This window comes from Astyanax mexicanus, chromosome 8, assembly GCF_023375975.1.
Source record: "Astyanax mexicanus isolate ESR-SI-001 chromosome 8, AstMex3_surface, whole genome shotgun sequence".
In the NCBI taxonomy this organism is placed as follows: domain Eukaryota; kingdom Metazoa; phylum Chordata; class Actinopteri; order Characiformes; family Acestrorhamphidae; genus Astyanax; species Astyanax mexicanus.
This window is the reverse complement of record NC_064415.1, coordinates 54473823-54487736: the sequence shown is the minus strand read 5'-3', so window position 1 is coordinate 54487736 and position 13914 is coordinate 54473823. Positions and strand designations below refer to the sequence as shown.

Below are 13914 nucleotides of genomic sequence, written 5' to 3'. Positions count from 1 at the left end.
CGCAGTCTCCTGGGACGCAGGCCAAGGTGGCCCACCCCGGGGCGTGCAAACTCGCCGCTGCCGCCGGCACCAGGAAGCAGCAGCAGCCCCCCCCATGCCACAGGAAGAGAACGCTGACTGACTCGCCCTGCCTGCCGGGCTTTCTCTCTGGCTCAGGACACTGAAAGGGGGGCTACAGGACTGCGTGTATATATACATATACATAGATATGTATTTCTACACAGATACACACAAACGCACACAATCACACACACACAGACACACACACATTCACAGATGCAAGGACGGACTGATGGAGAGTGTGAGGCTGCAGCGCTGGTCTAGGGCTGCTCCACTCCTTTTTAAACTCACCCCTCATCGTGTCTTGTTTCGATGATTTTCTGTCGTTTCTTTATAAATGCAGTAGTTTTATTTGTTTATTTGTTTGTTTCTCCACGTCGGGATTTTGCGATCCTTCGCCTCGTCCTCTCGTTTTATCGTGTACATCGTGTACATTTTCAAATGCGTGAAACTCATGAAGATGTGATGGGCTACGGACGTTTTTCATGTTTTTTTTGTTTTGTTTTGTTTTTCGTGTATGTACTGTATTATTAATAATTATTGTGTTTTTTGTCGTTATTTTGTAACAATATTGTAATGATGGTGATTGATTTTAGGGTATTTGTTTTTTCTTTCCTCAGAAGGGCACATTATATGTATTCTCAGTAACCACACCACATACAAGAAAATGACGACACAGTAAGCACACTTTTTTTTGTTTTTTGTTTTTTGTTTTGTTTTTTGAGACAATGGGATGTGAAAGCTGTTTCTTTTCTTTTTTGTTTTTCTTTTTTTGTCTTTGTTTTTATTTTAAGGTCTCTGTGTTAGTTTTTTTTATGTTTTTAGTCAATTTGTTTTATTTTTTTTTTTAAGAGGGGGAATCTTGATTTTTGGGAATTTTGTTTCTGTCCTGTTTGAGAGAACACCATGGGGTTAGAGAGTTCGTACAGAGATGTAATTTCACTCCTAGACTCTAGAGAGTCTGTTGTTTTAGTTGTCCTTTTATTGTTTGTTGGTTTATTTTATTTTATATTTTTAAGAAATATGAAAGAGGAAAATGCTTGTGCCCCTCATTGTCGAAACCCGGGAAAGGCATATTATTGTGGTACTATATATATAGTTGTTATAACTCTGATTATAACTCGAATCGATTCAGTCATATTTTTATTTATTATTTTACCTGTTTTTTTTTTAGTGTTTTCTGTTCTTTTTTTTTTATTGAATTGTTGTTGTTTGTATGTCTTGCAACACGCAACGCTTCAGGACATATTGTACACATGTAAATATTCCAGTCTAAGATACCTCCTACTGATTTGATACCCTCTGTATACTCTGACTGCCATGTTTCTGGCCCCCTTTCCTCCAGCATGTTCACGAAATCGAGGCGTCTCTGGGAAGAAACAGACTTTTGGTTCTTTCCTGTTAAACAGAGGCCTCATCCCGGCTTCGGCTCCTGGAACACATTTTGTTTGAACCCCTCCCTGTGCTCGAGAATGGGTTGCGCTGATGCTCTTGGAGGTTCTGGGCGCTCAAGACGTTCTGATGCAGGACCACAGGAGTGGAAATCGGACGGACGCTGCTTGTAAATACTCCTCGGCCTACCTTGTGCTATGTTGTGTTAGCCAGACTCATCTGAATCCTGTGATTTTTTTTTTCCTTTCGGAGCGCGGCTCGGGAATTTTTTTAAGCCGAAATCAAGACTACCTAGATCTGCTAAGCTGTAACGTCCACCCAAGCCAGGCTTCTACTGTTTGGACGTAGAACGCAACACCACCACCTTCTCAAAACTGGACTGTTCTCTGTCTGAAGGTTCCTACGTTTATGTTCCTTCTGTTTATCTTTCCTAAATTTTAAAATTTAAGCAAAATGTGTTCTCAGATTCAAAAAGTGCTCTCGCTATACCCTATAAGCCACCCAGCAGAGGTGTGCGGAATGGCCAGTACGAGTTAATGAGGGATCCACATGCCCCTGCTTAAAAACAGCATCCCTCTAACCTGTTCCCAGACACACACACACACTCCCACATGCAGTATACATATACGAAAAAATCTGACTTAACTGTAACTCAACTGGTTGCCCCCCCACACACACACTCCAACACCCTCAACACACTAAACCCCCAAACATAGCGTGTCTCTTTTATGTCTGTCATGTTTGGCTGTTGTTGTAAATACTGTACAATGCATTTTGATATCATTGACATGTTTTGATATTTCTGTCACAACCAATCAACACAGCGCTGAAAACATGAAGAACAAAAAAAAAAAAAAACTGAAAAGGATGTAATGAAAAAAATCATCTTTATAGCTGAACAGACCGTGTAGTCCTCTGATCTGATCCCCTTCCTGTCTCCTATCTCCTATCTCCTGTCCCTGACGGTCCCCACTTTCCTATTCTCGCTGTAACACCAACACACAACCAACAGGAGGGAGAAGGAGGGAACGTAAGACGAGCCCATTTTTATACTGAGTGACTCCTTTATTAAATACACACACAAAACACAAGGGAAAAAAAGGAAAACTAAACTAAAGGTACCAGGTTTTAAGAGGCAGCAGTCCCTCCTCAGTCCTCACTCCCGACGGACTGACGTTCAGCCTTCACCGAGAGCTCAGGATCTGCATCTGTCTGTTTAAGGGTCACATTCTTTCCATGGAGGTGATTTTTTTTGTTTTATTTTATGTGTTCATTATGTTTTTTTTTCTGTCATTCATTTTTAGAACCAGTATCAGTAGGGACAGAAGAAAATGGTGCAATTTTTCTTTTTTTTTCTTTTTTTTTCTGCAAAAATATTCATGCTACCTTTTTTCCCCAGAAAAGAGCTTCATACTATTCCCGTTTCATTTTTTAAATTTTTGATCTAAAATCTCATATCTTCCTTTTTTTTTAAGGGTTTTTCTGTCTGAAGTGAATATTCTCGTTTATTTTTTTTTACCTGAGATTATTCACTATCCCCCTTTTTTTTTAGCTAATGTTAGATTTCATTTTTGACAAATAATTGCTATTTAGTTTTGAAAAACTGGGAAAACTTTAACTTCTCTTTTTCATTTTTTATTATTATTTTTTTTTTCCTGGATGCTTTTCTATTTTTTTTTTTTTATCTTTAGGGAAACCATGTCCAGACTGATACAGTCAACATTTTCATTAAAAGGCAAAATATTCCTGGACTGTTTTTTTTTTTTTATGCTTTTTCTTTTTCTTCCAATTTTTTTTTTTTCGCCTCCATGGAAATCATGTTGAAACAAAACCAACGAAACCAATAAAAGCAGCGAACAGCGTTTCACCAAAACATTAAGGGACCACAAACAGACTTTGCTATGAAGGATTTCTCTTTTTTTTTTTAATGTATTTAAAGTAAAAATGTAAAAAAAAAAGAATAAAATTAAGAAAAAGCGTACTTGTAAAAAAGTAGAACTGAACTAGGGAGGAGGCGTTTGGCAGAAGTTTGGAAGAAGTGTTTTTTCTAAGGTCGCCGTTGTCCTTGCTCTTGTTCTCCGTGTAAAACTCACCGGCCATCGTTCCCACCGTCGTGCTTCGTGATGATCATCATGATGATCTTTATGATGATGATCATGATCATGATGATCATGATGGTTCTATTGTTTGCCAGCAGGGTAGATGAGGTCACACACAATAATGATGGGGACGGTGGTTTTCCTCCTGCGCCATTTCTTTTGTCGTTCTTTATGAGAAACAAAACAACAAGAAAAGCAGCAGCAGCAGTATTGAGTATGAAGCAGTGGCCTCCTCGGTTTTTGCTTTGTATTTCATGTTAGGCTAGTTCGGATCCTCGTCTTTAGGGACTTCTCCGTGTCTCGTGTAGTTTAACAGAAGTCCTTTGTATGTTTCTTTATATTGTAAATTGTTTTCTTTAGACTGAAAGATGTCGTTTATTAAAAAATGGGAAAACTGCATCAATAATAAATGTTTTGGTTTAGTTTTTTTATGTTTTTTTGTTTCTGTTTTTCATGGAGTCGTCACTTATTTTTGCTTGTGTCCCTTCGTTGTAGATACAAATTTAAGACTAATAAAATAACGTAACCCCTTTTACCAAGAACTCTTGCTTTCTATTTTTTTTAAGGATCTCAGGAATTGCATGCTTCCATTCTCTGGCCCATAGACTGTATATAAAGATGGATGCCGTGTCGCCGTTCCCATTCATTCAATGAAAATGAAGCCAAAATCTTCCACCATTTTGGCGATTCAGAGACCAGAGTCTGCGCAGTAGAGACCAGAGGAGGGAGAAAGGCTGTGGAGAGACGCCTCCTCATTTAAATAACCCCGCCCCTGAGGGCTGCCTCGCGGTCACAGACTGCAGAGCGGGGCGGAGCGGAGCTGACGGTCTGTTATTGGTACCGCCCATAAGCAGCCCTTTTACCATGAATAGAGCCGAATAAAGTTTTAAAAACCGAATTCTGTGGGGATATAAAAATTTAACAATATAAGCAGAGGTTACACTAGCTGATACATTTAAATAAAGGAAGATATAATTACAATATATTAGAAAAAAACGTGATTGAAAGTTGTCTGTTTTGCCATTGAAACCTATGGGGATGGGTGGGGTTACACAGCTTTCTGCAGCCGAACAGCAGGGGGCGCCCGACCTGTGGTGGCTTCACTTTTAAGAGACGATGCTCTGTCCAGCTATACACAGTCTATGCTCTGGCCTAAAATTATATAAAATCTAATATTGGACAGAATCTGCAGTCATTCCATTATAATACTGATTAAAATGCCTTTTTAAGCCTGAAGACGTACACAGATCACTAATACTAAAATATTTTAACCACTTTTGTTGGCTGTACTCTTGCTAACCGTGTTGGCTGTATGCGTTTAACACATTTGTGTAAGATGGTATTTGTCTTAATTTCTACACAGATCAGTCAGGATATTGTTATTATGCTTTCCTGGGACGATCCTGATGAGAGCCAATTTCATCATTGTAATGTTTTTGATTGTCTTTGCAGTGAAGGATCCTTTCAAAAGATACTTGAAAAGTTTTAGATTGACTGACTTTCATTTCTTCAAAGTATTTTTTCATTACTTAGCTGAGTAGTTCTTGCCACTATCTCATAAAACTGACTGAGAACATCCACCAGATATGGGCTACTTTGAAGAATGTAACATATAAAACATATTCTGGTTTGTTTAATAATTTCATATGTTTTTTCTTCATGTGTGGGTCTGGATCAGGCAGGTCAGGCAGGGTTGCCAGGTCCAACAAAAATGTCCAGCCCAAAGTTAGTCTAAAACCCGCCGTCTGTCACACGTTTTGAAGCAAATATCAAAACAACTATAAGTGTACGACTTAGTATTTTGTTTATAAGGCATTTATTTATCGTAGTCATTAATAATATTGTAACATTAGTGTTTTATTAGTTATTTTATAACCATTTTATATCCCAGTCAAGAACATTTAATAGTAACATAATTAGAAAATAATGTTCTCCTGATTCTTAATGTTGTAATCCATCTTCCGGATGTTTAGATAGATACTTTATTGATCCTAAAGAAAATTTAGCAGCCAGAAGCAGTTACAGAAAAACAACACAGAAGCACAAACAACAATATAAGAGGTTATACAGTATCATTAAAAAAGATAATATTTATTTATTTATTTATTTATATTATATAATAAAAAGGCAAATTTTTTGTTTAGTTTTTTGACGGCCGTTATAATGACTAAATTTTTATTACCTGCGACTGGACTTAAAAACAAGCCCAGTTTGGCGTAAAAAATTGCGAACCTGGCAACTCTGAGATCAGGAGACCCGGGGTCCGCCAGGCAGCTGGCGGCGCTGTGGGCTGAACCTGGCCGGACTCGGGCTGTTTCTGTCCGGGTTGAGCGCTGTGTCAGCCTCGTGTGAGCTGCTGGAGGTTTACAGAGGCTGGAGCTGAGGATATTTACACACAGTGGAGGAGCTGAACAGCGTTTATAAACAGGTGAGGAGACGCTCTGACCCTACATAAGATCTTATATCAACTTATTATATAAGTTACACTGTAATGTAGTTTTATGTAGACAATGTTGTGTTATCTAAATTTAACGTTACCTCCTCTGTTTATTATTTAGCCAGCTAAGCTAACTAACTAATGGCTAACCTAACTTAGCTTTTTTAATGTATTTAACAAGCAAATATCTAAAAATCGTACAAATAACGCCAGACAAATAAACCTTCCGTAATATCTATATTATTTGGTACAGACTTAAGTAACGTTACTCATGGATACAACATAACGTTACTCATAAAACAGGAAAATACACAGCATTATCTAGACAACATAGAACAACATAAAAGAAAGGTTAACACAAATATTAATAACAATATTTATAACGTTACATTAATTGCGGAAGGCTAATCGATATAACATTACGTTAAATCATTATAAAATAGATCATAATAGCAAAATATTTTTCTATTTTTTTTGTATTGATGCTACTTAACAATTTGAGAAATTAATTTAACTCAATTAAATCGGTAGGGAAGTTTAGTTTTGCGTCTGAAACCTTTGTGAATAAATAATTTTTACGAATGTAATATAAAAATTTACAATATACTCTAAAGGTTTATTTGATGTTATAATAACAGACTAATTCTAGCCTAACATTCATGATGGAAATTATGGAAAATATATATTTTATATATATTTATATATATATATATATTATGGAATTAAGGAAAATATATATATATTTTTTTTGTTAGAAAAAAAGTATCTGTACAAAATGTAACATTTGGCCAAAGATAAAATACTGAATATCAAATGTTTTAACTAATTTACCATTTTTTTTTATCCCAGCAGACATATATAATTTAGAATAAATAGTTTGGTCTTTTCACATTTCTTTTTTCTTAATTCTTCAATTTTTTCTAATTCTTCTCATTTTCTTCTCATTAACTGTGCATCTCTAGTAAACAAAACAAAAACAAACAAAATAGTGAAATGTTTGCATATATATATATATATATATATATATATATATATATATATATATATATATATATATATATATATAATGTATAATGTATACAGTAATTCTGTCAGTTATATTTTAAAATAAAAAAAAATATGTAACATGGGGGTGTGAGGGTTTGGTTAAGGTAACTTTATAGTGATTCTAATGGAACATCCTCATTTGAATAATAACCTTCCTTACTTTTAACAATGTAAGTCAATGTAAAAATACTTTATTTCAGGTCATTTTTGAGAACTTCTATTTGTCAATTTATCAAGAGATTTTGCCACAGTGTTAGGGACCATTTTTGTGTTCGAATTTTGTAGAAAACTAGAAATAGTCAAAAATAGAGATACTTTTTTTTTTTATTGGACAGCAACAATAGGGGTTTGCTAGAGTCCTCCAGTTACATTTTTGTGTTTTTTTGTGTAATATTTCCTATTAATCCTAAGCTTGTTTCTTTGGTTAAATTCAGCAGGAATGTCTGCCTACACCTGTATCAGCTGCCGTGTGCAGTTTGTGGATGGCGAGGTGCAGCGGGCGCACTACAAGACCGACTGGCACCGCTACAACCTGAAGCGCAAAGTGGCCGACATGCCCCCGGTCACGGCCGAGAACTTCCAGGAGCGAGTGCTGGCTCAGCGGGCGGCGGCCGAGCAGCAGCAGCAGAACCTGACCAGCTTCTCCACCTGCAGCACCTGCAACAAGAAGTTCTCCACCACCAACGCCTACACCAACCACCTGCAGTCCAACAAACACCTGCAGGCCGAGAGGAAGGCCCTGGCAGCCGCCCAGGAGAAGGTGCAGCGAATGAACGAGAAGAACCTGGAGAAAGGGGCGGAGCTCGACAAGGATGCACAGAACGAAGCTTTGCAGCAAGTGCTGAGGGAGCAGCAGAGACACACCCCCTCCAAAGCCACGCCCTCAGAGGGGCGGGACAGACAACGGCCTGCCAAAGCGCCTCGGCTGCAGTGGTTTGAGAAACAGGCCAAGAAGATTGCAGAGGAAGAGGGAGAGGAAGGAGAGGAGGAGGAAGGTGGGTGCTAAATGTTGATACCTTCTCTACTCTTCTGTCCCTCTGTTTTGTTTCTTTGTCCAAACCTAACTTAACTGCACTTTTGGTGGATTGTGGATTGTAGTGTTCCTTAGCTCTGCTGTGTTGCTGTGCTAATAACTACTTACTGTACTGGCTGAGGGATGTACTCTTGAGAGGGTTATCCAGTTAGTTGGGTTAAAACTATTTCTCTTTCCTCCACAAGATATGCTAAATGCATGCCAGACACTGCACAGCCACTAAACAGCACTGTGGCCGATTCAATTAGAGAAATATCATTTAATTTAATACCGCAAATGTTTAATATATAATTTATCGTAAAGCCCGAATCAGTATTGAGCTGCTAGCAAAAACACTGCAATGTGATCTCAAATAAGTTAGTCATTGTTTGGTGTAAATTATTTTGCCTTTACACTTGTTTCTTTTTTTTACTACAGTTCACTACAGTTTCACTTAGAAGTTGTCCTGTTGCCAAATATTGCATTAAAATAAGATTCTGTTAAGTTTCTCTTCTACTCGAAGCCAATAGTAGAGCAGGTACTCATATCCATCATCTGTTTCAGAAGAGTGGGAGGATGTTGACGGCGAGGATGCTGATGCATTTGAAGATGACGGCGATGATGAGGACATGGAGGCCGATGAAGAGGAGCAGATGGAGGAGGACGGAAAAGCTACAACAGCAGCCGCTCCAGGGACCATTTCAGTAACGGACTGTCTGTTCTGCTCTCACCACTCACGATCTCTGAGCAAGAACATGGCTCACATGACCAGCACACACAGCTTCTTCATCCCTGACATAGAATACCTGGTAGATCTGAGAGGACTCATCGCATATCTGGGTGAGTTGCAGACGTACTAAACCAATTAGATGCAGGCAAATGTGGAACGTGTGTAATATGCATATAAATAGAGGGATTTAGCAGAATTTGGATGGATGGTGCACTTTTCTACTGTGCAGCAACACCTGTACACACATAACCTTTATGGAAGAGCCATTAAAAAAAAAAAATGACTTTTCCATTTTTAGTACCACATAAATGCAGCAACCATAGATATATAGATCAACAGCAATATACATAGATCAATAGATTCAACATTAATTATCTATGGATTTACTAGTGCTGTGCGATATGACGATAAATATTGTGGGGTTATCCCTATCGTTTCTACAGTAATTTCATTAATTATTCATGCAAATATATAAAGTAGGCTACGATGAAATGTATTGGCGTGGTCACTTCGCATAAACTATGTTTATATAAGTGATAATAAAGTAATCTTTGCAAAAAAAGCTTCATAATGTGGTTTTGTGACATGATACTGCTGTACGTTATTTGACGGATACTTTAAAAAATGTTATTTATTAGTTTATTATGATAACTCAATTTAAATACTTGTATAATTAAAAAAAACATTGCTACTGCATCTACCTCATCTGTTTTCACTTGATACATATATGCTGCTGCACTAAAAGGTCGTAATTCTCATTTGTGAAAGTTTGGTTTAATGTCACTTTGAAATAAATTTGGAAAAAAGTAAGCAATTATATATATATATATATATATATATATATATATATATATATATTTTTTTTTTTTTTTTTTTTTTTGGTCATATATTTCGAAGAATAACTAAAAACATAAATAAATGTGGTATATCATGATATTATTTACATGATGTTATTAGCTTGATATAAAAAATTCCATATTGTGATATATGATTTTTCCCATATCGCCCAGCACTAGTATTTACCCTGGATTACGTTCCCGGTCAAAAGTTTTAGAACATCACTCTGGTTTAGTAGTGTAGTAACAGTGCTGAATGATCCTGACAAGCTGCTTTTTTATTTTTTATCTTTATCTTAATAATGACTATATTACTGCGTAACACTTTACCTCTCAGACTAACTAATTATTTTCTTCACTGCTGAAACTGAGTCTCAGTTCAATCATGTTAATCTGAGCTAAAGGCTGAAGCTGTTGTTTCCATGTGGGTCAGCCAGACGTGACTCTTCCTGTATCAGAGTCTTTTGAAGGTGTATGAAACAGTACTCACAGCTCTCTGGCTTCATCTGTAATTTCTCAAAAAAAAAAAACCTTCTATTTTAAAGAGTTCTCTGTGTTTTATCTGTGTCTTTTTTCTAGTTATTATAATGATGAAAGTGTGAATGTGCTGTGTGTGAGTGTGTAAATGCTGAAATAGAGAGTAACAGCAGTAAAACCATCTGTTCCAGCACTACAGCTTTACTACAGATAATAGCTCACATAAAAAAATCACATTTTTTAAAAATACATTTCCAAACCTCAGATTTCAATTTATTTAGATTAATAGTAAACAAAACTGTAATTCTTATATTTAAAAAAATAATAATAATATTTCAAAGTCAAACAAGCGCTGGATGTTATATTACAGCAACACGATCCTGTAAATTATAAAAAACGACAGTTAAATTTTTACATTAAATTTGCTCATAAGTTGTGTTTTCCCCTCCTTATAGGAGAGAAGGTTGGATTTGGGAAGGTGTGTTTATGGTGTAATGAAAAAGGCAAGTCGTTCTACAGCACAGAGGCAGTTCAGGCACACATGACGGACAAGAGCCACTGCAAACTCTTCACTGACGGAGACGCAGCGCTGGAGTTCGCCGACTTCTACGATTTCAGGTGCACTGAGACGTTAGCGTTTTTTATTATTACAAATAGCACCCATTGCACACCCACTGATACAGTCAGCATGACCCATTTCACAGTGTGTAATTTATACATTATATTATACAGTACAAAAGGGCTGCAATGATTAGTTGACATAATCAACAATGCCGACTATAAAAAAAAAAAAAAATTCATTCATGTAGCAGGTAAATAAAATATACTTTGTGCTAAAACACTTGTGTGTGCTGGTGATTAGGAGCAGCTACCCGGACGCTAAAGAGGGAGGAGATGTGGAGATGAAGGACGGAGAGTTGCCTGATGAGAAGACAGTGGAGGTTGATGATGAAACACTAGAGCTCACGCTGCCTTCAGGTATATAATCTTTATACTTTTTATATATATATATATATATATATATATATATATATATATATATATATAGAAATTCTGGGTTTATAGAATAAAGCTTCTACACAGCTGCTTAGCGGCTAATGCTAGTATTGCTACTGCCTCTGTGCTGGAGAAACTAATCTAAAACTCCTGTATAACTCTGTACTTCAGCAGAGTGGCTTTACTGCTCCTTTATACCTGACTGGTAAAATTCATACACAATCTGCACTGTCAATTTTTGGGAAGATTAAAGGATTTTAATTTCGCTGTATGATGCGAAAAATACGGAAGGTGGCTTGTAAAGTTATGGGTCCTTTTGTAGAAGCTAATTTATCACTGGTATAATTTTATATATTCTGGTTCTGACAGCTAGTGTTATGTTCTATTCTGAATTATTATAAACTCATTAGAACAGTTGTGGTTTATGGTTGTGTTTATGGATCTCTCCAGTTTCCATTGTCTTTTCTGAATCTTCACTCTGATTGGTTTGCAGGAGCGAAGGTGGGCCATCGCTCACTGATGATTTACTACAAGCAGCGCTTCGGGGCACCGAAGGCCGTGGCTCTGGCCCACAACCAGCGGGCGGTGGGGCGTGTCCTGAAACAGTACCGGGCCCTGGGCTGGGGAGGAGAAACAGGTGAGGAATGCGTTGTTAAACATCAATGAAGCTACACTGCCTGGCCAACAAAACAAAAAAATCGCCACCAAGAAATAATTACAAAGTCACGCACTCTAATATTTGGTTGGACCGCCTTTAACTTTGAGTCAGGCATTCACTGTGGCATTGTTTTAATAAGCTTCTACAATGTCACAAGATTTATTTCAATCCAGTGTTGCATCAATTTATTCATTTTTCACCAAGTTCTTGCAGCAGCATTGATGATGGTAGAGTCTGACCACTGCACAAAGCAGCTCTTCTCCATCCAGCACATCCCAAAGATTCTCAATGAGGTTAAGCTCTGGACTCTGTGGTGAACTCTCTCTCAATCCATGTGTGAAAATGATGATCTCATGCTGCCTGAACCCTGAACTCTTTCACAATTCCAGACCCATTAATCTTGACATTGTCATCTTGGAATATATATGGAAAAAATCCATTGATGGAATAATCTGGTCTATATTCGGTATATTCAGGTAGTCAGCTGATCTCATTCCTTCAGCACATACTGTTGCTGAACCTAAACCTGCATCAACCCCACATCATTTACTTGCTTAAATCCAGGTGGAGACTTTTTTTTTTTTTTTTTTTTTTGGCCAGGCAGTCTAATACAGTTAGCTGAAAGTTGGTGCTTTCACACCTACGTAGTTGTTGTTTTCGTTGTTGTCCTCTTCGCTGTTGTCCTCAAATTTGTGTTTGTTTGTTTGTTTCAGGTAAAGGCTTCGTCAATCAGCAGCAGAAGGACATGCAGTACGTTCAGAGGATGAAGTCGAAGTGGATGCTGAAGATGAGCATGAGCAACAACGCCACCAAGCAGGCCCACTTCAGAGCCCAAGTCATGTTCTAAACACCTTCCAGATCATTCACCTTCAGTACAATCCAGAAACTCGACTCCAATACTACATAATGGGGTTTTTCTGCTCTGAGACTGTAAATGACATCCTGACCTTCTACATCAGAATCTACATTAAGAACAGCAGGAGGTGGACGTCCTACTGCAACAGATCTACCCAGGATTACGGATGTTAAGCTGCTTTGATTAAAGGGAGGGCATGAAATCAATAATAATAAAAAAAAAAATCTGTGTCGTAATAATAACGTACTTATTCATAAAGTACAACATGTATAATCTTAGAGATTTTCAAGATTTCCAGATTGAGAAATGTTGTCATTAGAAATCTGCTTCTGTTTGAGAAGACCACTTGATCAAGGCTATTAACCCAATCAATGAGAAGATTAAAACCTGTTCTGATTCTGAGATTTTTCTAAAAAAAAAAATCTGAACATTTCTAATGTAATGGTGGTGAATAGGAGGCTTGTTTGATAACCACACTCTCTGTATCTAATAATGTTGTAAATCTTTGCTCAGAATATCTTTATCTAATAAAATAAATATTTGGTCAATTGATTAGTGTAATTGTTGTTTGGCTGTTTTTTCCTACATTGTAAATAAAAAATAAATAGTGAAGTGATCTAGACTATAAAGGAACACATAAGGAATCATGTAGTAACTTAAAAGTGATAAACAAACCAAAATACTCTGTGAAGAAGCATTTAGATGCTCTTATATGGGGAGCTGTTAACTTGTGCTTTCTGAGGCTGGTAACTCTGACAAACTCATCCTGTACAGCAGATAAAACTCTCACTCTTTCTTTCCTGAGGCAATCCTGATGAAAGCCAGTTTCATCATAAATTTCTTCCTTTTTCCCTGACTGACTTTTTTCTTTGCTTAGTTTAGTAGTTCTTGCCATAATATGGATTATTAAAACATTCTTCAAATAGAGCTATTCACTGTATACCTGTAACTCTTCACAACTTTACAACTGATGCTCTCAAACGCATTAAGAAATTCAAGTAATTAACTCTTGATGAGTTCAGCACAGCTGTTAACTGAAAGCCTGAATTCCAGGTGAATCTACCTCATAAAACTGACTGAGAAAATCCAGCCAAGATATGCATAAATATACAACATACTCAACACTATTTGTTTACTAAATAATCCAGTTTTGATGACTTTAGTATTAATCTAAGATATAACTAAATATATAATGAAAAAAAAAAAAAAAACACGGAATATAAGGTGTGTCCGAATTTTGACTGGTCCTGTATGTTGTTTATTTATTTATTTATTTTTATGATTAATATTTAATTAGCACACCGTCCCTGTATG

The 13914-nt window shown here is 36.9% G+C and overlaps 2 protein-coding genes across 5 annotated transcripts in view; both read left to right on the top strand.

The window, feature by feature from the left end:
• Positions 1–3980, top strand: part of zgc:110158 (LisH and SSDP domain-containing protein) — a 115393-nt gene extending 111413 nt beyond the window's left edge. For both annotated transcript variants that reach the window (XM_049482719.1, XM_049482718.1), the window contains one exon: positions 6–3980. In XM_049482719.1, coding sequence (XP_049338676.1) covers positions 6–164 — 159 coding nt within the window. In that variant the 3' untranslated portion in view covers positions 165–3980. The remainder of the gene's footprint in view (positions 1–5) is intronic.
• A 1884-nt stretch (positions 3981–5864) lies between these two features.
• znf622 (zinc finger protein 622) lies at positions 5865–13152 on the top strand. Of its 3 annotated transcripts, none has more exons than XM_022677878.2 (7): positions 5865–5979; positions 7473–8030; positions 8612–8887; positions 10546–10708; positions 10953–11068; positions 11580–11723; positions 12458–13152. In XM_022677878.2, the coding sequence occupies exons 2-7, from the start codon at positions 7475–7477 to the stop codon at positions 12589–12591; spliced, it is 1389 nt and encodes a 462-aa protein (XP_022533599.2). In that variant the 5' UTR covers positions 5865–5979; positions 7473–7474; the 3' UTR covers positions 12592–13152. The 3 variants fall into 3 exon arrangements, with proteins under 3 accessions (XP_022533599.2, XP_022533600.2, XP_022533598.2); XM_022677879.2 differs by having other exon boundaries at positions 5871–5979; positions 7470–8030; positions 8615–8887; XM_022677877.2 differs by having other exon boundaries at positions 5871–5979; positions 7470–8030.
• The last annotated feature ends 762 nt before the right edge of the window (positions 13153–13914 follow it).